Source organism: Spea bombifrons, chromosome 6 (genome assembly GCF_027358695.1).
Source record: "Spea bombifrons isolate aSpeBom1 chromosome 6, aSpeBom1.2.pri, whole genome shotgun sequence".
Lineage (NCBI taxonomy): Eukaryota > Metazoa > Chordata > Amphibia > Anura > Pelobatidae > Spea > Spea bombifrons.
In genome coordinates, this window is record NC_071092.1 from 6,769,042 (window position 1) to 6,793,026 (window position 23,985).

The window sequence follows — 23,985 nt, forward strand, 5'->3', positions numbered from 1 at the left end:
TGTTTAAGATTCAAGATACCATTACATTTGTAATTTAAAAGGGCCCCCCCCCCCCGTAGCCTGGTCAACATCAGCTCTAGGGAGAGAAAGCCGAATAAAGGAAGGTTCTCCAGTGTAAGAATGTGTTCTTCTTGTTATTATCAGCCAAGTTATTGGGTTTAAACAAAGCGAAGCTTGTCAAGTGTATCATGAGGACCCTACAATGGAAGTCAAGGATCTATCGAAGCGAGAGCTGGCCCATGAGAAGAAAGAGGGGAATGTTAACTTTCACAGTACAAGCAGCTATTATATTCTTAATAATAAATACATTAGAGGTAACGTTTCCACCAGAAGAGGGAAATGTCAATTTATCATCCCTAACGTTGAGACTTCGCAATGCTTTGAGCTTTGGAAGTTCCACCACTAATGTTGGCAAGTTCTTCCAAGAAGCCTATTGCATTAGTGAAGATTGTAGGATGACAATGGGTGTAATTCAGTCCCTGATCATTTCGGGCAAGGTGTTTCGATCACCCGAAGTTCTCATAACTAACGGAAGAAACATCATTCGTTATAAGCAGCCACAGGTACGGTCGCTTCTCAAAAGCCTGGAGAAAAAAACAAAGGGTAGATATGATGGAAATGGTAAATAAAGTTCATGTCCCGCTTCGACAGATGATACAATGCGACTGATTGATACAATGAATCATCAAGGTGCTTTTTTTCTTTCTCTACGTCTGATATACATTCTGAAAATGTGTCTGCAGACAAAGCAATGATGTGGTTAAGGACCGACATACACTCTAATAACTCTTTGATCTACCTTTCTTCCTTCCTGAACGTCGCTCGATCAGCTGGTAGTGGTTACCACGTAGTTTCCACTCAAAACCAACCCACATCCGACCATACCGTCTACCTCTGGAAAACCATAACCGATTTAGCTGTGGCCTAGAACACTAGAATTATGCCATAAAATAAAAAATACACATTGAAAAAGAGGATGTTATACGTATTCGGTTCAGAAAATCCCAAGTAGAAGAATACAAACCTTTTTCTAGATGACAGAACCCTTATAGCGATGGTGTTAAACTCTGCCCTTAGGTTCTGAAATATTAAAAGTTAATAAAACAGCTTATTGAATGACCGGGAAATGGTCCCAATGTTATTCTTTGCGTGCATGCAGCCACACCAAGAACCACCAACCTAGTGCGTTCTACCAACTTTATTAGGGAGGGTGACATGAGTTTTAGGATTTTTCCATTAACATAGAATATGTCTTTTATTCTCCCATTATTCAACCAATGGAATGATCCAATCAATAGATTCTTAAAGCCAAGAAGAAATTTAGGGTACCGTATTGTAGAAGGTCTCCATAGTCACCATAGTGGAGAACTGATCATCAGGTTCTGCCGAGATTTGGAAAAGTCCATTGACCGTTGGGTAGGTCTAGACCATGAGCTGCGTGAACCATTGAATTAAAAGTCTGCAAAGAATAATCAACTTCTACAGCCATCAAAAGTGAAAATATGAGAAAAGATAACCTATTTCTTTGCAGATCCCACCGTGACTTGAATCATATGAAACGGAAAGATCTCCAAAAGCAGATAATAAACCACTATACATATTAAGAGGTGAGGTCAAATATAAACAAATTGTACATTTAACTCCTTAATGACAAAGCCCGTACATTTACGGGCTAAAAATGCATTGTTTTCAATGGGTTTAGGGACCGCCCATTGTCATTAAGGGGTTAAGTAGATTAAAACAGGGAGTATTTTCTTAGATGGGGGTTTGGCTGTCAGCGGCAAGCATGAGACTAGTTAAGTCAGAAAAGTAACTAATTTATAAACACTTTCTGTTGTTTCTGTACACATTATTGTGAATTTTAAGGTTGTGGAACATTCTGAACGCCTAGGAAAGGAAATAATCTAAAATCCATACGAGGGCTAAAAAAAAAATCATCATAACCGTCAATTAATGTTTTCAGTGGAATTACAACCATTTCTTCTATGTGAGTCTTAACTCAATGAACGCAGTGTCAACATCTTCAGACAGCTTTTCCCAAAGATCTTACTTTTAGAACAAGATAAAGAAATGAACAATGCGACTCTTGTATTGCGCAAACGCTGCTCATTTTTGCAATCAACTGCAAACAACTTGCGAATATCAAGTGTGAGACTGTTTAACAATAATGACATCTGCTAAGAAAATCCAATTAGACCTAAATATCTTTAAATCTCCATCGGGGAGTACCTGCTTTCATTTCTACTGTAAGGAATTGTGTAATTGGATTTGAATCCCCCAGCTGGCTGCACACTTTGCAGAGAAAAACCCATTGAAATTGAAAATGCCGAGAGGCTAAGTAGAGACCCCCCTATTCAGCCAATTGCACTTCCTGGCACCACCGGCAAGTTTTCTGATCGGGATCTTTTTACCGAATGCCTGGAACAAGGATTTCTGTAAATAGCCCTTTCTGGTTTCTTTCCCCAGAGTTGAGAGACAGACTTTACGAACCTCGGGTTGGACTAGCAATCTCACAAACCACACATGTAGCCTTTGTAGAGAGACCTACAGAAATCCTTTGGTGGCGCTAGGGTGATGGGAGTTTGGATTTATAGCCTTTCGTTCTCTGCAGTACCTTGTGGGCCCAACCTGTCCTTCAAAGGAACATGAACGATTTGAAGGACAAGGATCTGTAGACCCAGATCCACCGAATATTTACACACACAAAGGGCGAGATTGAGTCGCATATTAGTCCACTCATATAAGCCTTCGGAAGCAGACCTATAAGTCATAACTTTGCTACTCGATGCGGCATTCCATTTGGGTCTGGGCTTTTAATGACAAATCGCTGACTGACGGTCCTTTTCTGCTGAACTCTCTAAGAACTTCTGGAGCAGTTGAGGTCTTTCCATGCAGTTGGGCGTTTTCCAACGTCTGTGTTTATCGTAGAATGCTCCCGATGGCGGGTGATAACCGGATCTACTCAAACATCTACAAGCATGTCCCTGAGCACCACACACACACATGGCGTAATAGAAATAGGGCTTTAAATTGGTAGCAATTCCAACTCTGTCCTAAGGTTCAAAGGAAGCCACGCTTATAAGCTCTTCAAAGGGATTTAAGTATAATTACAATATGCAGCAGACGATGCGGATAACTGTGGAATCATGAGATATTAAATTAGAAATGAATATAAGGGGGATACGCAAATGTATGATGTGTCCCATGATTACAATCAGGATGCTAAATGTCATTTGTGCGCTTCTCAAAGGACAGACAATGCGGTGTACAAATGATCCTATTCATTTCGCCGGGCAGAAAGCTGTTATACAAACTTCTTCAAAGGAGTCTTTTGAAACAAAAAGAAAAGAGAGAGGGGGGAAGCAAAAAAAACAAAACTTAAATAAACGGTCACATTTTAAGGGTTTTCTGTGCTCAGAGATGTCTTCTCCCCAAGAGGGTCAACACAGCCTTTCTTGGAGGTGAAACTCAATAAGATTTTCCATTTTCATGATACTTAATTGGGTCAATGAGTTGAAACGTTTCAATTCGCTACAACTCACCATTTTGCAAACAAATCTCTTAGTCCGCCCCAATTCATTGCAAAAATGTTCATCAAGAAGCTTACCTATGAAATTCTTCTGATTGCTGAGACTGAAATAAGTGTTGTTAAACACGTAACTTCCAAAGTGTCCCTTTTTAGGAGGCCCAATCCTACTGCCCCTCTATGCCCCTCTTTCCTCCCCTGATGCCCCTCTTTTCTAGGAGCTCGGAATGTTTGCTGGGTATGAGGGTATCGCGGGGTTCTACAGCTCTAAACGCCGTGATAATGTGCACAGAAACGGCAGGAAATTAGCTTATAAATTAAATCGAGCAGATAAAAATTATTATTCTTCTAAATGTCTTACCCAATTATATTAATAGCTCCTTATGGGTCATAAACTTCCATTAAAGGTCTTGGCAAGGCCCTATCGATAGCCATGCCTCTCACCATACCCCTAAAACACGTACCCCTTGTTTCCATTTAAAATGTTGGGGTGCATGCCTTAGCGTAAGATAATCGTTTATCGATTACGCTGAATCGAATCCTTCAGCGTTCCATTATCTGAAAACCTATTTTAGCAGAAAGCATCACAACATGTATTGTGGGGTTTTTTTAAGCAATTTAAAGTTAATTTCCTTCTGATTTTACAACAATATCCTGTCTGGTGCTCACAGGAACAGGTGCACAGGCAAACTACTTCCCCCAGCCCAAACAGAAACAGCATGTTCAGCATCAATATGTTCTGTCAAGCATTCAGACTGAAGCTGGTCTCATATACTTGATTTATTAGCTGTGTATTATCAAGATGTAGCAGAATGAGACATTGATGGATGCATTTTTTTTTTAAACAGGGAAGGTGAAAATACGCCCTCTTAAAAAGTAGTTAATTTGGGAATCTTTATTCCGACCCCAAAATAATTTTATCTTTTAAAATATAGTACTTAGGTTTTGGGGCTTTTCCAGCATTATAGAGTTGCTTTATATAGTAACCATGTCCCATTTTCTCATATATCTGCCTATATGGCCTTTAATGCTATAAACATTTGCCAGCCCCTATATAAACTATTCTGATATATAGTCTGAAACTGGGTACAACATGGTGTATAAAACCACCGGTAACGTGATCGTTTGGACCGTGCGTCCCATGATGTTCAACTTTCCCCAATGCGAAGATTATATGGCAGGAGAAAGAGTGAATTTGCATTGCATCCTGGATCATGATATAATACTTTAGGGCTATATTTACCTCGTTCCCCCTCCAGAACAACTGATCTTATCACAGTCTGATTTAATTTCAAAGACGGATTGTGATTTGGCAGGGAGGGGAAAAATAGCTAATCACAAGTAACCATCTGCTCGGTTGCCATGGGAATATTACTCCCAAATAAATGTGTTTCTTAGCCCAAACCAGAGATAACGGCTACATAAAGGCAGGGAGGAGTGCCGATATTGGAGAGAAAAAAAAAACTTTAAAGACTCAGGGGAGCAAAGGAAGCGGAAAAGATTAATATTTTGGGAAAAAGGGGGAAAAAGATGCAAATAAAGCACTTTACAAATACAGGGGGTAAAAAAATACATTTTAATGACTGTCTATCTGGAAAAGGCTTTAAATGACTCAGAGTCTTATTTGGGTTAAAACGAGGTGCAGTCCCACCGATTGAGCTCCTTGGTAAGCTATATAGCCATGAAAAATTAGATAGGACTCGTCAAACTTGGGGTACTTTGACACAGTGGGGGGATAAGCAATAAATGACCTTATAGTGTGATGGAATCCCCAATATTTGTGATTTAGAGGTGTTTTTGGAACAGTATTCACTGGGTATAGACTGATTTTATGTATCAATTAAATATCTATCGATCTATTTGTTTATCTATTAACTATTATCTATCTACTTATCATTGCAAATATATTCCAAAAATATATAGATACATTCACTCTCTAGAATATTAGTCCATTAGAGTGAATGATGCCATTCAATTAAAAGACAAATACTTGAAACAAACAAAGGTAATTCACAAATAAAACCTCCGCACAATGAATTTACTGGATAGTATATGAATAAGCCCCCCAAAAAAACTATTTCATTTATTATATTTTATTCTTATAACATTCTGTTTGTCTCCCAATATTCCAAAAGGTCAAAGAGGGGCCCTTTTGGTTTAGGGGGTGTGGTCAGGGTGTGGCTGGGGTGGGGCTTCACTGATACTTTTTATGTCTCATTGACTGCTTTTAGAAGAAGAAAATTGTTTATTTAGACAATTTAATTTCTAAACACATTTTATTGCTATTTATATACATAATGTTAAGACTTTTAATGGCACTTTATGACCTATTTGGAGCTATTAATATAATTGGGTAAGACATTTAGAATAATAATGTATTTTATTTACTCAATTTAATTTATTAACTCATTCCCGGGTGTTTATAAACACATTGTTGTGTCTTTTAGGGCTGTAGAACCCCCCCCCCCCCGATCCCCTCATACCCAGCAAACATTTCGAGCTCCTAGAAAAGAGGGGCAACAGGGGAGGAAAGAGGGGTAAGGAGTTTAAGTGTTAATAAGAAACTGGCAGTCTGACTATATGGGCCGAATGGGACTGATCTGACATTAAGTTCTGTCTCTAATGATGTTTGTAATGCTCCACGTAGTTAAAAAAAAGTGTTAAAATTAGCAGAGAATGCATAAAATTGTAACCATACTCTAGATGGAGCTGAGATCCAACAGTCAAATCCGATAACCTTAATAAAAAGGAAATATTAACAAACGTTAAAAAAAAATGCCACACAAGCTTAACAAACAAACAAACAAATAATAAAAAAAAGAATTCCGGCTATAAATGTGTTTCATGTGGGTGAATCCTGCTGTTCTTTTTTGGGGGGGCTTCGGTGGCAGGTAAAAGCACTTGCTGGTTTTAACTATTTCACCAGAGGACAGAGATTAGATGCAGATAGGCAGGCGGCACAGTGAAGTTAATTACTGTCCTAGGCTTCTGCTGACTGATAAAGATAAGACATGCAAACTGCGTATTTAAAGGGAGGATGTAGCCTGGTTGCTGTTACAGAATGCTAATACTTCAGCTTTTTGTATGCCGGGTTTATTCAGTCATATAGATTCTAGCATCTTCCAGTATCTCCAATATTCTATATGTTAGGGGATGTGATCAGAGGGGTAAACTCTTTTCTATGTGACGTGAATAATAGCTACTCGTGTAAATATGTATTTTAGTTACACATTGTAATTTATTAACATGTTTTCTTTTTGTTTATATAGACACATTAGTAACAATACTGTGACTTTTAGAACCGTGCAATTTTGGGATACACTCATATTCAGCAAACATTCTGAGCTCCTAGAAAGGAAGAGCATCAGGGGCGGAAATTTGGGTCACAAACACGGACTGACCCCTTTAAACAGAGAGACATGGGAGGTATGGCTACAAGGAGCTGATTTACTATGCGTAGCCATCAATGGCAGACCCATGCTGGTGATCTGGCCCACCAGCTCCAGATCAGGTCCTGTCTGGATACGTGTAAAAGCGTAACATGCGGCCATGCCTATCCTGGTCATCCCCGGTCCGGACCTGCTGTTAATAATGATTCTAGTTCTTCCCCCGTGTGTATGTAGTAGACAGTGATTTGAATCATCCTTTATATTTCTGTATGGTAACACTTCTGCACACTTTCCATGAGTGTCCCCCTCTCTTAACTCATGCCCTCTTCTCATGTTTTTGACAATACTGCCTTTGTGAACTATTGTTGTTTAAAAATAGCATGTTATTTGGTGGCGGCTGGGTGCCAGGGACACATTGTCACCCCCAGTCTGACCCTGACCAACACACTTCTTTACTTTTAGGACCTTAATTGAGCATCAAAGGGGTAGATAGGTAGGTAGGGGTAGATAGGTAGGTAGGGGTAGATAGGTAGTTAGGTATACCTACTAGTCCCAATATCCATTTTGTCAGCGCTCCCAATGTTGCAATCTCTCACCCTCCTATAATGTACTGAAACAGATGAAATATTCTTTTGTTTGTGATTTATGATAAACAATGTTATTTTTCACTATAACAAACCCCTAATGTTTTGGATTGAGTGGTCAGGAAATACTTCTTTCTACAACCACTAGGCCATTAAACCCCACCAGCCTTCTCCATGCTGTCAAAATGATGGAGATTTTATTAGCTCTTATTCAATTTTAGCTTTTTTTTCTTCTCCCCATTACCAGTGTGGGAACTCGGAGTAACGGGTGACATTGTTATCCCGTTATGATACATCTCTAGAAGCGTTTTTCTGCCCCTAGGGAACCTACAATAAACCGCAATTGTTTCAGTCACTTCTCTCGGCATTAAACTCGCTTCTCCCATAATTGTATCAATCAGTGTCAAGTTTCTGTTGTTGCCAAACAATTACGTTTAAGTGGTAGAAATCACAACACTTCCAAGTGGTTTAATGTAGTCTGGGTTATTTGTCATTGGCTAATACAGTTAAATTGGTGATTTTCTCCCCAACAAGGTCAGGGGTGAGTGTGCTGTTGACCTCATGGCTAATACTTTCAACTGGTGCACTCACCTCCCCGATTGGTTGAAAAATCAAAGCATGATGTCATAATTGTTTCCTGCCATCAGCACATCTCTGTGATTATTGTCTCGATCTACACACACTGGTTGTATTTCGCCCCCCGCAAGCACCTGGTGGCGAGATAGTCAGAGCCTGGCAAATATCAGGGAATAGTGTCTAATGCATCACAATTATCAGATTTGTCAAGGTCACTTCCTCTTGAAAAAAAATAAAAGCAAAGGAAAATGCTAATTTTGCCAAAACTTCTGCGGAAGTGCTTGAAATGCTTGCAATCCTTCTTTTTTGCCTAAAGAACAAGCGTGACATTAATGAGCTCCCAGTGTGTTGTTGTTCAATGGGCAGGTTACAGGGCAGCCCACGTACCATCCAAACCTTCTTTGAATAATGTGATCGGTTTTAGCTAGATATTTCTTAAACGGTGAGATTTATTTAAAAAAAAACTGAATCTTCGAATTTTAATTTGCATTTTGTTGCTTTTTTCTCTTACGCTCTCTAACACTCTCATTCACATTCTCTCACACTCTCTCATGTTCTCTCATGTTCTCTCCCAATGTCTCCCTACCTTCTCCGCTTGTCCCAGTCTCCGTTCCAGCAGCTCTGCTTCTTCCGTTGCCTCTTCTTGTTCTTGTGCCTTCTTTCTTCGCCTGCTTCTCCCCAATTCTACTTTCTTCGTCCACTTCTTCCTTTGCTAGGCCACTCAGAGCACTTCTGCAAAAGGACGGTGTCTCCGAGCAGGCCCTCTCTCCAGATTAGAGGAACAGGGGGGAGACTCTGCTCTTTTTTGTGGAAGTGCTCTGAGAGGCCACAATAGTGAAGACGGATTCCTGAAGAAAGAGAAGCATTTCTGCACCTCTCTTTCTCCATGAATCTGTCTTCATTTATTCTGTTCTATCGAAAAACCTCCGCAAAAGGGAGGATCCACAGGGACAGTACTACTCTACTGTTCCCATAAAACTCCAAAGGGTGGTCCCATAAGGTCCTGAAAAGCATGGATTTTTGTTCATGTGACCAAAATATTTTTTTCTGGGTTTTTTTTTGCAACGCTTTGTTGAACTAACAGTGCAGACAACGCTAAACCGGCAACCTTCTGTTACAGTTCATAAACTGCTATATATTCAGCTCGACTGGCAGCAAAAATAAACATCATTGTTTGAGTATAGAGACTGTTCTGTTTTTCTGTCTTGACGCCAAAATCCTTCTCTAAGCACACAATGAACGTTACGCATTTGTCTATTCACACTGGTTTTCTGTTTTTAAACCAGGTAATGATAGGCTCAACCGAGTGCCAGGACTGACAAGACAAATTATTTGGGCCAACATTAAAGGAATATCAAAGTTTAAAAATGAACACATTTATAGTACTTTGTTTTGCGGTGTTTGACAACACTGATTCATGCTCCGTGAATCTAAGTTATATTATTGCATATAAAACATGGCTAGATTTGGCAACCCCTGAGGTCGATAGCCTACCTCACAAGTGTACTAATTTGGTGGGACAGTCTCGATTTTCAACACTTTCCCACAATCCCATGTAGCTGCCCCAATCACCCGCTTTTGAGGGCATTGGGGATCGCGGGCTTGTTGGGGTGATCTTCTGATGTCCAGGGAGCTCCTGAGTGGTCTCCTTGTGACGCTGTCCAATTGAACACTTCACGGTGGCTCTTCGCATAATGTGGGCAGATGGTCTCACCTTTGACCCCAACCTCTTCCAAACCTACCCCAACTTCCACGCTCCCTGAGATGATTTGAGATGTTATGAAAAAAAAAACAAATGGTGCCCACTCAACAAGGTAGGTCCAAGCAGTGGCTGAGGGTGCCGCCGGAGATCTAAACTAGGACAGCGAGCTTCCTAAATCCATAAATCCATTGCTGCTTCATATTGGGTAAAGTTATTTTAATTAGCCAATAGAAGACATTTGTGACTAAATATTGCTCTTCCGCGGCTCTATAAACAAAAAGGTTTTTTTTTTTTTTAACATAAAACAATCACTATTAGCTGTGTATTAATATGAATTTAGAAATGTAATATCTCAATCTAAAGACATTAGGAGAATGTGTATATATACTTGAACGTGTATATATACGTATATATGAGTGATAGGGCTACAGTGGCTTGATAAAAAAGTGAAATAAAGTGATTTTAACTCCAGGGAGAAAATTGCCAGGCCTCCCCCCCACAGGCTCAACGCTCTCTTAGCAGGATGAAAACTTGGTCAAACTCGGGCTGCTAGAACACATTATGTGATGTACAAGCCAAATAACACAATAATATTCCAATATAAGTGCTTTCCTGGCAGGTATTCAAAGGAACCAAGAAATCATGTCATAATTCAGCTACATTTATAAGATAACACCAGCTAGACAAATACATACACAACACAAGATGTGGACAAACATTAGCCGGCAAGTTAAAGTGAAAGAATGAAATCGGCAGAATTTCAGTCCGAGTAATTTGGGCTCTTGGAAAGTTTTGGAAAATCTACTTTGATTTGCAGTGGAGCCAATAACAGCAGATGCCCACAGTTGCAAAGTTACAATGTTATTGAGTAAGAGGAAACATGCGTGACTTAGTTAAACCAGGCTTGGTGACATTGATGGCAAAACTCTGGTCCCATTTGCTTTAGACTACAGTTCCCATGATGCATTAGGCCAGGCATCATGGGAACTGTATTCATTGGCGGGGAAAGCCAAAGATTAACCATCGTAGCTTCATACGTCACATGTCAAAAAAAAAATGAGATGTATGGTCTCCCATATTATGGATCTTCTTGACTCCGCAAAAGACCCAACGGTTTACCTCCCTTAGCAATGCCTGCCGTTCTGCCCCTGCCAGGAGTCAGCTTTCTGTTGCTACGTTTACCCCACTCAACGTCAGGACAAAGAGTCAGGAAATGCCCCCATCTTGTGTTTTCTTAAATCCCTTGGTATAGTTAAACGTATCTGTCCTACAAACCTTCTTCCTTTTCTCTTCTACAAAAGAAAGGGGGTTATACAGACAGTGACCCTTCATTGTACTTTCTAATGTTGTGAAGGGAAGATCTCCAGACTTTAATTAACTATTGTAGATGGGGAGTTTACGAGACCCTTAAAGTAGCTTTACCACCCATCTCCTCCTATAACGAATGTATTTTCTCTTAAAAGTGTGCTGTACGTTAGTAATCAATACTTGCTATAGAACATGTTGTGTAGTAGCTTGTGGATCTACAGGTTTGGATCTACACAAAGCAAATGTTCCTTAAAGGGGAAGCCATGCCCAAAATTATATTGCTTCGGCCACCACTACGTCAAAGTATGGCCATATTGCTTAGCAAGGAGCTTAATCAGTGGGACTGCTATGTGTTTTAACTCAAAAGAGACTATGAAAGGAACCCCCAGGTTGTAAGCTTGCGAGTCGGACCCTCTTCACCTAATGTATCAGGTCACCTTAGTTGATCAGTTCTAGTTTTGTCAGGTCCTTTGAATGTATAGACTGTAAGCAGCGCTATAAAAATAAATGTTATTAATATTGATAATACTCATCTACCCATGATCCTCTGGCAACAGCTTTATTCTCTACCTGGAAGGCTCTTGGAACGCAGTACATTTTACCGATGAGATCATAACAAAAGTACAGAGGTTGCACATTGCCATAAAGCCAAATGACGGCCTCATTTTTGGTGAAAGGTGGCCATACGCAAGGGGCGTCTGATGTCATGGAATGATGTCACTTCCACTTCTGGTCTGGCAGGGAAAGACAACACTGGACTGCTGTGAAGGAAGAAGAAACTGTATCCCGTGCACACGGAAGGAGCCAAGATGTAAGAACAGCCATGGAAACATAAGGATGCGTTCCAACACACTTCTTCACCTAACAGCACTAGTAGGTACCCTACTGACCACCCTGCTATACCACCATTAAAAAAACAGTTCCAGCACATAGCTGGCCACAACATTCAGTAAAGAAAAAAAAATCAATATTGTAAAAGAAAACAGAAAAAAAAACCCCTTTCTTGTGCTTCTTAAAGAGAGCGTAGAATGTGACCTGATTCTGCTGCAGCATGTGATGTCAACGCAAATCCCATGGCTTTGTTGAAGCGATAAATGTTATATGCATACAATTTCTGTTTCAGATTACACAGGCACATTGAGAATGCTGCGCACACAGATTGGACACACTCATGGTGCATGGTTATAGAATTCTACTTCTCGTTTGTACGACCCTTGGCCACTGAAGGGTCAGAGAAGCCGAATTACGTCCTTATTTCATGTTTTCTGCTTGAAAATAGTTTAGTTACGTAACAAAAATATATTTCAGCCGAGTGATAATTAATTATTTGATTTGTCTAACATCAAATACCATCCATCCCATGTCTCCCTATTCAGAATGGGCCGTGGCTTGTAGGGACGAAAATCCTTCTTTCCTCCCTTGATGGCCCTCAATAACTCCATAACATACTTCCAAAGCGTCCCTTTTTAGGAGGTCCAAACCCACTGCCCCTCTCTGCCCCTCTTTCCTCCCCTGATGCCCCTCTTTTCCAGGAGCTCGGGATGTTTGCTGGGTATGAGGGGATCGCAGGGTTCTACAGCCCTAAAAGCCCCGAATAATGTGTGTAGAAACAGTGTTTAGGAATTTGCTTGTGTAAGAAAAACACATTCTCCTTCTTCTAAACGTTTTACTCGATTATATAAATACCCATCAGGAATCTTGGCAAAGCTCTGCCGCCCAGCCACGTCTGTAATATTAGGAGGTATGAAATAACTGTGCAATATTGTTATAATTTATGCTTTTAATGCAAGACAGGAGGCTCGTATTTTGCATTAACTTTATGTACTGACCATAGCAGTAAGTGAAGAAAAACAAAAACAAATGACATGAATTGAGAGAAAATTCCAAATCCACCAATGAAGCTTCATCAGTGGATTGCTTGCTTGCTGGTGGTGGGTAAATATTTATTTGCACCGATCATCCATAACATTATGACCACCTGCCTGTGTATGTCGCCCTTTTGCCTCCAAAAGAACCCTGGCCAGTCGAGGCATGGACTCCACTAGGCCCCGTATGAATGACCGGACTCAGGCCTGCCACGCGTTAAAGATGGCCCTGTTTATATTTAGCTAACATTGCTAAATTGTTAATGTCCCTGCAATATAGTCCTGTAATTTCCTGAGAAACATTAGGACACTCAACACAACGTTGAATCTAGCGACTCTAGACATCTCAGTAGTATTCGTATTGTAATTGCACTTCTAATGGAATCTGGTGGGCCAATGAAATGGCTGCTTCCACTTTCAATTTCCTGTGCAGCTGCAGGTGGTACGAGTGACGTCATTATGACGAAAGGAAGTGAAGCCACAAGGGATGACGCCAAAGAAATGTAAAGAAATATAAATGGAAAAGGGCCGAGATGTGTAAATAACACCGGTTCTGACATACAGCACATAGAATATTATTAATATACCCGTGAAACAGCAACATAATCTGGAGAGAGTATTGGTAACAAAAAATACAAAAAACAAAAACTGTCTGCGCTTCTTACCCTAATAAAGTTGGCAACATTGGTAACACAGGATTACTCCTAAAGGCCTCGTCTCTTGTATAACCATCGGTAATGCCGCAGGGACAATATGCCCATACAATTTGCCCCAAACAGAGTAATCACAGCCACTTCCTTGGCCATATAAGACCTGCAGGCTAAATGGTGACAAACTTTGTAGATATGGTGTATTTGGCAAATGCAAAATACAAATTCCGTCAATGCGGTTACCAGTTCTCAGGTTTAGGAGACCGACTATGGGGTCAACAGCTGTTATTCGCACCCCTTTCCCAACAAATGACACCATTAGCTGACCATTGACCGAGAACGAGGAAAGTGACCACGAGACCTGTGGAAGCAGCACTTCACTCGGAGACTCCAGGTTAACCCCTGAGAGTTTCTACGTCTGGAGATAAAGTGTTTTTTTTTATTAAGGGCCATCTCTGCGTTCTTTAATATTGCGTTGCATTAATTGCTTGAACTTACTATTACAAGTCACTTTAAACAAACCCAGCACAGGGTTACGGTCGGCATTAAAAGTCCAGATTTCCCGAAACAAGATCTATAAGCCCTTCTTGTGTTTACGCTGCTACATAAAACAAATAACAGATACGTATCGGATTTAATATATTTTAAAAAATGCTTTTGCTCTCACTTTGAATTGTTTGTTTCTTTTCTACAAAAAAACAACAAAAAAATAAATTTTTATTTTATCTGGATCTGTTTAATTAGAACATTATCTGGTTAATATTGTTCTTTCTCTTAATCTCTTTAAACAAATTATGCAGACATTATGTGCCAAATAAAACACGACCAAGCAGAGAACGCACATGTAATGGTTTAGAAGGTTTTAGCGCGGAGAGGGTTAGCTGCGCGTTATATAAACCCCATGAAAACAGCACATTTTCTAAAGAATTGACCATAGAAATACGTATTTTATTTAAATGACAGGAAAGTTTATTTAAAGTGAGGAGAAATGTTAGAACAAGAGGCCATGATCTTAAACTAAAGGTGTCAGAGGCTTAGATGTAATGTAAGGAGGTTTTATTTCCCGGTGAGGGTGGTAGATAAGTGGAACAGACTCCCAGCAGACGTGGTAGAGGTTAACACAGTAAGTGAATTTAAACATGCACGGGATAGGCATATGGCTCCTGAATCTAAGATGAGACCAACGACTGATTAAGGTTTGAGTCTTTACAGCAGGAAAAATGGGAAGGCTAGACGGGGCCGAATGGGGCCGGTCTGCAGGCAGATTCTATGTCTTTACAATAAACTTATCTGGGGACCGGATGCTGGAACATAAGTGTTGTATGTTGTGTGTTTACAAATGTATAGCTGAAACAGATTTCAGATGATTTCCATTTGAAGAAGAGACCTCTGAGGTCCTGAAAGCCTATGCAACTTTATATATTGTCAGTGTTGGTCCAAAAAAAGCATCAACTTCATCTAAAAACAGACTACTCGTGGGCTTCAACGTAGCGCTCTAGTGTTAGTATTCATAGTTACAAAAATACGGACCCCTTGCTTTTAAAAGTAGGAATAGTATATATTTTCTTCTTTGATCCGTTTTCGCTTTTCTCGGATTTATATCTCTTCCCAGTATAATAATCCAAACCCCAAACAATTGTTACAACGGATCTCTTATCTTTCACGGAAGACATCTATGTTTAGGAGAGAAATGACTTGTCCCATTGGGATGGAGACGGTGAATACACACAACCAATGGATATTTAAAGGTCTCCGCAAACCAAACAGACTTTGCTCTCCTTGCAAATTACCCCCCAGAATTCATTACCTCTGCAGTATTTTTATTGCACGGGCTATTCATTAGAAAGCTGTATGTTAATGAGCCTGATTGCATCTGGACCATTAAAAATTTACAGCCCCTGTGACTCACCCCTTATCAACAGGCTGCAAAAGTGGCTGGTTTAACCCCATCCCGTCTAGGGGGGACTAATAAATAAATACATATTATAAATCATGATCTTCCAGATTGTAAACTTTTGGGAGCAGGGCTGTTTACCTAATGTATCCGTTCATCTTAATCTGTTAACTCTGAGTTTGTCAGACTCTTTGAATGTATGGACTGTAAGAAGCGATGCGGGAATTGTTGGCACAACATAAATAAAAGATAATAATAATAATAATAATAATAATAATAATAATAATAATAAATAAGTGGCTATAGCGGGAGAGAGGCATTAGTTGGCTCCAAGCACACCAGTACATCTTTTTTGTGGGATTTACACCAAATAGCATTTCTTTATGCATTTCTGGTTCCGATCTAATGAAAAATGTATAGATAAAATATATTTTTTATATTATTCCACATTTTATTACATTCTGTTTCCCTGATGCAAAATTTTTATTTCAATATTTAAAATTCCACTGGATCGATTTCCAGTGGAAACTTGAAATATTTCCAGTGTGTACTTTTTTTCTGCAAGCACTTTATTTAGATGCTCTCTTTTCTTTAATATGACATCTCTATGTTTAGTCCTGATAAAACTAAAAGGTTATTAAGAGGTATCTCTTTCAAAGGAAGCGGTGGTTACATGTTACATTTATAATCAGATACAATGTAGGCAGGTTACTATTTGAAAAAAAACTGCCTTCTTTCACTGTGAAAACTGCTGTGCTTTAGACTCATAGCATGAACTCATAACAGCACCCCTTTATTTCTCAACAATGCCAAGATTCCAAGAGCGGTTGGAAACGTCATTTGAAGACAGTCTGCTGTTTACTGGTGTAGCGAACACTACATTTGACAGTTGGTGGACAAACGTTGATGCATTTCTTTGCATAGACTGGATATATAACAGTATCATTTGAGAGAATAGAATTCTCACCCTAGGCTGGCAGCTTTGCTGCCCATAAACACAAAGATCGATGAAGACACGAGGTGGCAAGACCAGAGCTCATGGATCCAGATCTGGAGCAGGACCTGCAGGTGTTTCAGCAAATAAGATGAAGAAAAAGGCCTCCCATAAAAACCATCTGAGCAACGTGGGACCGAGTAAACCTGTTCCACAGCCTCAAACAAATATTGTTGGCCATACAATACAACATGGATGGAAAGAAGACAGCGGGCTGATAACTCAGTGCAACGGAACTGTTCTTGATCAAGTGTTGGTGTGCCCCTCACTATATCTTATAAAATATGATGGCTCTGATAACATCTACGGAGTAGAACTATATAAAGATGAAAGAGTGTTAGATCTCAAAGTGCTTCCAGAGAGAGTTGCCCCTATCCAAATCAGCAATGACATCTTGGCAGATTCCATGGTTGGTAAAGCAGTGGGACATGTGTTTGAAACAGAAGATGGCTCCAAGTATGAGCGTCTAGGAATCGTTTTAGCACGAGCTCCCGTTATGAATTCGTGGTTTTTCATATCCTATGAAAATTACCCTTTCTTATACATGTACCAACTTGGAGACGACTACCAGCAGGGAGGTCTCCGCGTCATACCAGACTGCCCTGCGGCTGATTGTGAGCTTGGAGAAGTTGTGGAAAGTCTAGTAGGAACTCAACTGGATTTTTTTGGAGAAGATGGCTCGAAAAAGATTGGCATGGTAATTCAACAAGTGGAAGCCAAGCCCTCTGTCTGTTTCATAAAATTTGATGGTGATCTTCAAATTTACGTCTATAATCTGCTGAAGACAAAGACCTCTTAGATATGGTTGATAGGGGTGACAGCAAGCAATGGAGAAGCTTTGAAAGACCAGATTTGTATATTTGAAAACCTTTGATTAAAAATTCAAATAACTTTACAGAGCATCTGTCACTTTCTTTGATCCTTCAGTTTAGAGCCCAGCACACCAAATATATCAATATAACAGTGTTTCTAGGTTTAAATAAACATGCAATACTCATGAAAAACCAGGGGCTGGGGCGGGCGGGCGGGCGGGGGTGGGACATGTGGGCATTTGCCTCCGAGGCTGGTCCAAAATTCTTTACACAAAGTAAGGGCGGGAGGAAGGTGTGTAAAAGGTGTAATGTGTGATGGGACTGAGGTGTGATAGGAGTACCAGTGATAAGAGGTATGATGGAAGACTGAGGATGTTTTATTGTGAGTATGTAAGTTTGTAAGAGAGTATGAGTGAGTGTCTGCTTTGGTGAGTAAGTGTGTCCTGGTTCATATATTATTCCCCAGGAAGGGGTGAGAGCAGGGGTCTGCAGCACCACTTGGCTTTACCTGCCCCCTGGGGTTAGAAGATGCCAGTTCTCTTCTCATTCACAGTCAAAGGGCCAATATCTTCAAACTATCACTGACTACATCTCCTGCCATTGCTGCCACAAGCCATTTTATCCCATGGACGACACCTGTAGCCATATCTCTGAGTCAAACCACAACCCTGGGCTATCTCCAAAAATGTTCAGGCCCAGAACTTAAAGTGTAGGTCGCTATCTCATCACAACCAATGATATTACTTCCCCAAGTTTGCTTACATATTCTATGTTCCCATGTTTCATGCGCGGTAGTTCTCCATCTGAAGTCAATTCGCCTTTGTTACTCATGTTGACTCCATTGGCGCTCTATTGACATCACCTAAGCCTTGCGGGGCATCTTTAGGAGCTACTTTCAGTAGAGACAGTCAAGGATGGAGAAACTTAGATTGAAGTCTTATTTTCTATGGATTCTAATATACTTTTTACATGGAACCATGGCTAGAACCCCCCACCCATTAAAGTTCTGATACTTATTGAGAAAGCCTATTGGTTCTGGATGGAGAATTCAGAACAGTTCATTAATGTTATGTCACACTAACGTCCCACGGTGACCACGGCCTTTTATTTGTAAAGAAAATATCTTAAAAATGTTATCCCAAGCCTTATACATAGCTTAAATTATTTTATTTTTTTGGATATTGATAGCACCTTCATTGCCTTCTGTTCTTCTCCATACAATCGTCCTGATCCAAAACGTATAAAAAAAACTCTGGTTTTCAAAATCTGGCGTACTTTATAAATTCTCGTTTTATGTTTTTTTCTCCATCAAAACCATGGAATGCAAAGACGTTCTTTAACATCCCAAAAAGGGTTATCCTGAGCACCTGTGATGATAAAAACACAAATGAGGGAAAAAAAAGGTAGCATCACATTAAATCCAAGTGGCATATTACCACACTTGTCTTAAATTGATATTTAATTAAAAAGCTAATTATTAATTACGTTTATCAATTTCAGGATCAGTTGTTCAATAGAAAAGAGCTCGTTCACTTAATTATCTGCGTGCGGCTGATAGGATATGCTTTTTAGTAAGGAAAGGTTATCCCTGAATCTCTGTCAATTTAGATCAGTTTAGTTTCTAATTTATCCGGAGTGCTTCCTCTGCCGGTGTTGATTTGATCTAGAAATGTTTGCTTACAGAACTGCTAAGTATTAAGTCCTGATCAAATAAAGAAATGCCCTGAATTATATTACATTTACTCAAGAAGTCCTTGATCTTTTTGTTTCTTCGTGCGCTTTTTCTCCCTAATGTTTTAGCTTTACTTGTAAGACAATTAAACCTGCATTTCATGTTAAGTGCGAAAATATATATATATTTTATTCATCTTTTGAAACGCAGCTCAGGTGGGGAAGTCGTTGTTGGCAGAGCTCTTTAAGGTGCTGTAGGCAGAGGTGTATTTTCACCTTGGGCGCTGTCCTAGGCCTGACCCAGGACAGCACCTCAGCCTCCAGGGCCGGATTAACAGCGGGCTGCTCCAGGACCCCTCGTTCTCATGGGTCCTTACATCTCACCTGTCCCACCAAGTAATCTGATCGGGTCCTGCAACGTGCGGCAATCACCCTCCCTCACTGACACTCGTCACTGTGTGTGTGTGTATGTATATGTGTGCATGTGTGTAAGTGTACATGTGTGCATGTGTCTATATGTATGGGTGTACACGTGTGTGTATATATGTTTTTGCATATGTATATCTATGTGTGGGTTGGGGCAGGATAGAAGTTAGAAAGAGGATGAAAAATGTGAAAGACAGAAAATAGAAGATAGAAGAAAGAAAGGTAATAGAAAAAAAAGTAAGGAAATGATGTGAGAAGTGAGGCAGAAAGGGGAAAGGAGAAAAAAAGCTTGCTAATGGCAGGAAATCTAGAGAAGGGTCTCAAAGCTCCTCAATCCTGGCCTTGTCCACAGCCACTGTCCTCTTTGCGGAGTGCCTGGATATGATGTCATATCCTGGCGCTCTCTGACTTACAGACGCACATCTCTTGCTAAAGCAGTCTATGAAGGCTGTACCAATTTGGCCACCTGTGGAGATCAGATGTCTCTCCAATAACTGGCCCATCGAGCAGTGACACATCAGGGACCTAATGGCCAAGAGGCAAATCTGTCCTCTGGCTTTGCAGAAGGGGGACTGTTGCCCCCCATGACCTGTCACCTCCTAGCTTGTGAAATAGAACTAGGAGAGGCCACTGAAGCAAACAATGAAGTTATTACACCCAAGACTAAGCGTGTCTCTCAGGCTAAAGACAACTAAAAAGCCAGTAACTGCTAAACATGACAAAATGTTATTGGAAAATAGAGAGGTGAAATGTGAATGAATATGGACTAGAATGAGTCCCTCCTGCCATGTCCCTTAAAAAGTGTCACCCCTGTTAACCATCAAATGTAAGTGTTGGAGGATCCAGCCAAACCCAAACTTTATTCTCATTATTTTATTTATATGAAATCTAGACATGCCTCTCCAAATTTCCAATAGCCATAGAGGGACACATTTGTCTTAAGGGGTATGGTTAGACGTATGGCCAGGGGTCGGCATTTATGAAGACTTTTCATGACACTTTGTGATCTATTGGTAGGTTTTATGTAACTAAGTATTTAAAAGAAGAATAATGTTTTTCATTCATACAATCTATTTTATTATTATTTCTTTACACAGTATTGTGATACAATGCAAACATTCTGGGGGGGGGGACAGGGCATCAGAGGAGGAAAGAGGGACAGAAGGATTTGGGTCCTGAAGCAGGACTACCCTACCTAAGGAGGGACACTTGGGAGATATACCATGGATTTTGTCATTGTAACAAGTTATCTTAAGGAAGGGCCTGGCAAATCCCTCATAAAACTGCTTTAGACTGTCATTTGCGGGGTGATTTGAAGAAAAACAGAGCAAGTAATCAAGGCTGGGGTGGGAGCTCTCTGATGCCAGCTGTCTCGTGTGCTGTCAGCTATAGAAATAATTACAATGTCATCCCCCTGGCAAAGAAAATGTAAATACAACTAAAATACGACATAATGACATTCTCTTCTGTGAGCCAGGAGGATCTGCTTCAAATAAAGGCAGAATTAGAAGAACAATTACATGTCTTGGACAGGTTGAGGGAGCCGCTCAGACCTCACTGGAGCCAGCAGGCTGAAGGAGGAGCGGCGTAAATCTTGTCCCATCATAGGCAGGAATGCTATTAGCAGCTGTATTGGAAACCCTCAGGCTGCCAGTTATATCTCTGCGATCTATCATGAGTACTTTTCCCTACACTGCCATTCATTGAAAAAACAGAATATATATATATACGGTCTTCAGACTAGCTCCAAAATATCTATACCTTTGAGAAGATGACGTCTCCGATACAGTACAACATCTCAATTCTCCAAAAGATGGCTTTTCCCATACTATAGAACATTTGTATCTTTCTGAAGATGGGGGTCTCCCAAATGTTTTTCTGGAGATATGGGCTCAAGCATTATAGTTATACTGTTCTGGAGATGGGGTCTCCGGTGCTGTAGAAGACATATTGAGACATGGAATGCCATGTACTGTGGAAGATGTGGAATATGGAATATCCTTTATGGTAGAAGATATATTCTTCTGGAGATGGAATTTCCAGTATTGTAGAATATCTATATCCTTTTGAAGATGGGGGCATCAGTACCGTACCCAATACGGTGATCTAGAAAGTGACATGATCCCCTTTTTCACCCACAAATTCCTCCTCCTATACAACCTCACATCCTATTAGAAACATAGTTTAGAATACAAAGTCAATAACTACAATAAATGAATATGGTGGAAAGTTCCAAATTGTGTCTTGTCTCCATATCCAACCATGTAGTGTGGCAGGTTGGGGGGGGGCAGTCTCCCTGCTCCCTGGTGCAAAACTAAGGGGGGCAGATAGCCCTGTTTGGGCTTAAATTGATTCTCAATCTCTGATCTCCCCAACTGGCTCAAGGCACTGCTCGTCATTAAGACACATATAACGTCATATCCTAGTGTCCCGCATTGAGGAGCAGAGGGGGCTCCTGGGGTCACTGCATGCATTGAGCCATGCCAGGGGCAGCTCCCAAGATAAATACACCACTGCCCATAGCAACCCTATGCATATATAATATTTTTTGTGATTAACTATAGACCTGCCAAGTTAGTGGCGGGCAAATACAAGCCCCCCAAGAGAGGCCATTGTAAGTATCTAACAATATTACCGGAAGACGATATAAGTAAAGTAATAGTTACTGTTACATGGCTGACTAACATACAGCTGAAACCCTGTTCAGAGTAACATTGTTTATTCCATGTTGCAACGTCATAGAACGGTTAATAACGTCATATGATTAATAAAGAGCAAGAGATACAAAAATATACAAAAATAGCAATAATGGAGAATAAGTAACAGATTAGGCAATCCATATTTATTAATTAAGCATTTTTTTTTTTTACCTGCTTGGTTCAAATCCTAATTCGTCTTGGCGGTGTCACAATGAACAAGCCAAATTGATGTTTTCAGCAGGACGTAAATCACCTTGCCCCCCCCCCCCCCCGTACACCCATAATATGATTACAAAGTAGCCTCCTTAATGGAAGCAGGCTGACGGATGACAATTGAGCCGCGCTAATCGGATTATGGAAGAGCCAGGATTCCCTCAGGTGCCATGCATCACGACTTGTCACACAAACCACAAACTTACTTGTTTTCCAACCGGCACCAGAAAATTAAAATGCAATTTGAGCTTTAATTTCCACTGCTAAATATGTTAGTGTGTTAAAACCTCAGGGTGCCGGTCCGCTTCTGAAATCCCCCTAACGCAACCGTAATCTCTCTTTGGTCAGGACAGAACTTCTCAGTTCCCCAGAGACAAAAGGGACTTACACTACTTAGGAAGCCACTGCTACGTTAACAAATTACGCCAATATGCATTTAACCCATTCAACCCAAGAGGTAGAGAACAAGGTGGTACTTGCTCCTCTGGCACTGGAAAAAAGCCCATCTCTTCAATACTTCTTTCCTAACTGGGTTTTCAGAATATCGTTACCATTTTAGAAAATCACTTACAGATCCCACCAAAATCGCAAAGTTTTTTTCCGCAAGTTTTTATTTTAAGATGGCATGTACTGAAATAATGACATCACTATCCATATTTTTGTTAAGAAAGGTTGATGATGGAGAAACTACAAAGGAGAAAGGAAGAAGGCTACAAGTATGTGGCCCCATTGGCCACAGCCCGTTGGGCATTTGCCCAGTGTTCCAGATGGGCAGTCTGGGCCAGGAAAACAGTATAGTGAATTGTTTCCTAACCTTAGCCCTTATTGACCCCTAAGTGTACACATTGTCAGGGTCAGTTCAGGTGTAAATTGCTTAATATGAGTGTGGATGCCGTGCAAATCAGTTTCCGTTGAGCTCTGTACCCTCATGCCAGCCACCCTCGGAGCAGCTCCGTGTCTTTGAAGGACTGAAGACACAGGGGATACATGCACGTGTTAGGGTATTTGGGGCCACTGGACGCTTCCACAACATTTCTCATTCTAGAAACTCAATGGATACACAACCTATGATCATCCTGAAAGAACAAACTACAAGTCTCATCATCCTGCCCAGCTTGACTTGATGGAGTAATGTCCATCTTAACTGAATAGAGAAACCTGTCCTCAGCTCCCAGAATCCAGAATGAGGGTTCTCTTCTAACCGAAGAACGTTTTAGTGCTTTCTTTTCATTCATCTCTAGAGGCAACTAAACCTCTCATATCTTCATACTCCCTTCCTCTGAGGTTCCTTATATTAGATAGATCCGAGAGTGCCCATTAGCTTAATAACCAATCCAAGAAAACTTTTTCATTACCCAATTTTGTGTTTCGCAATATATTTTCACTCTTTGGGAACCGCAGCTAACGCCTTTTCTACATTAAAGCGTAAAATTAGCCCTGTCTAAATCTAACAGGTCGGATGGACATGGTGAACGGTGTTGGCAACTTTAATCTTTTAAGTTTAATCATTATCGGCAAAAAATTTTAAATTTAAAAAAAATATATATATATATACAATTTATAGAATGTTATGCTACGCACTATTGTTTCTCGTTATAGAACGCATTGGTGGTCCCCCCCCCCAAAAAAAAATATAGTATATTCACTAGTCTGGAGACTTGGTCCATATTGTAGAG

The 23,985-nt window shown here is 40.4% G+C and overlaps 1 protein-coding gene across 1 annotated transcript; it reads left to right on the forward strand.

The window, feature by feature from the left end:
• The first annotated feature begins 16,501 nt into the window (after positions 1–16,501).
• Positions 16,502–17,287, forward strand: LOC128500470 (spindlin-1-like). The gene has a single exon (XM_053469632.1). The coding sequence runs from the start codon at positions 16,502–16,504 to the stop codon at positions 17,285–17,287; it is 786 nt and encodes a 261-aa protein (XP_053325607.1).
• Positions 17,288–23,985: the final 6,698 nt, after the last annotated feature.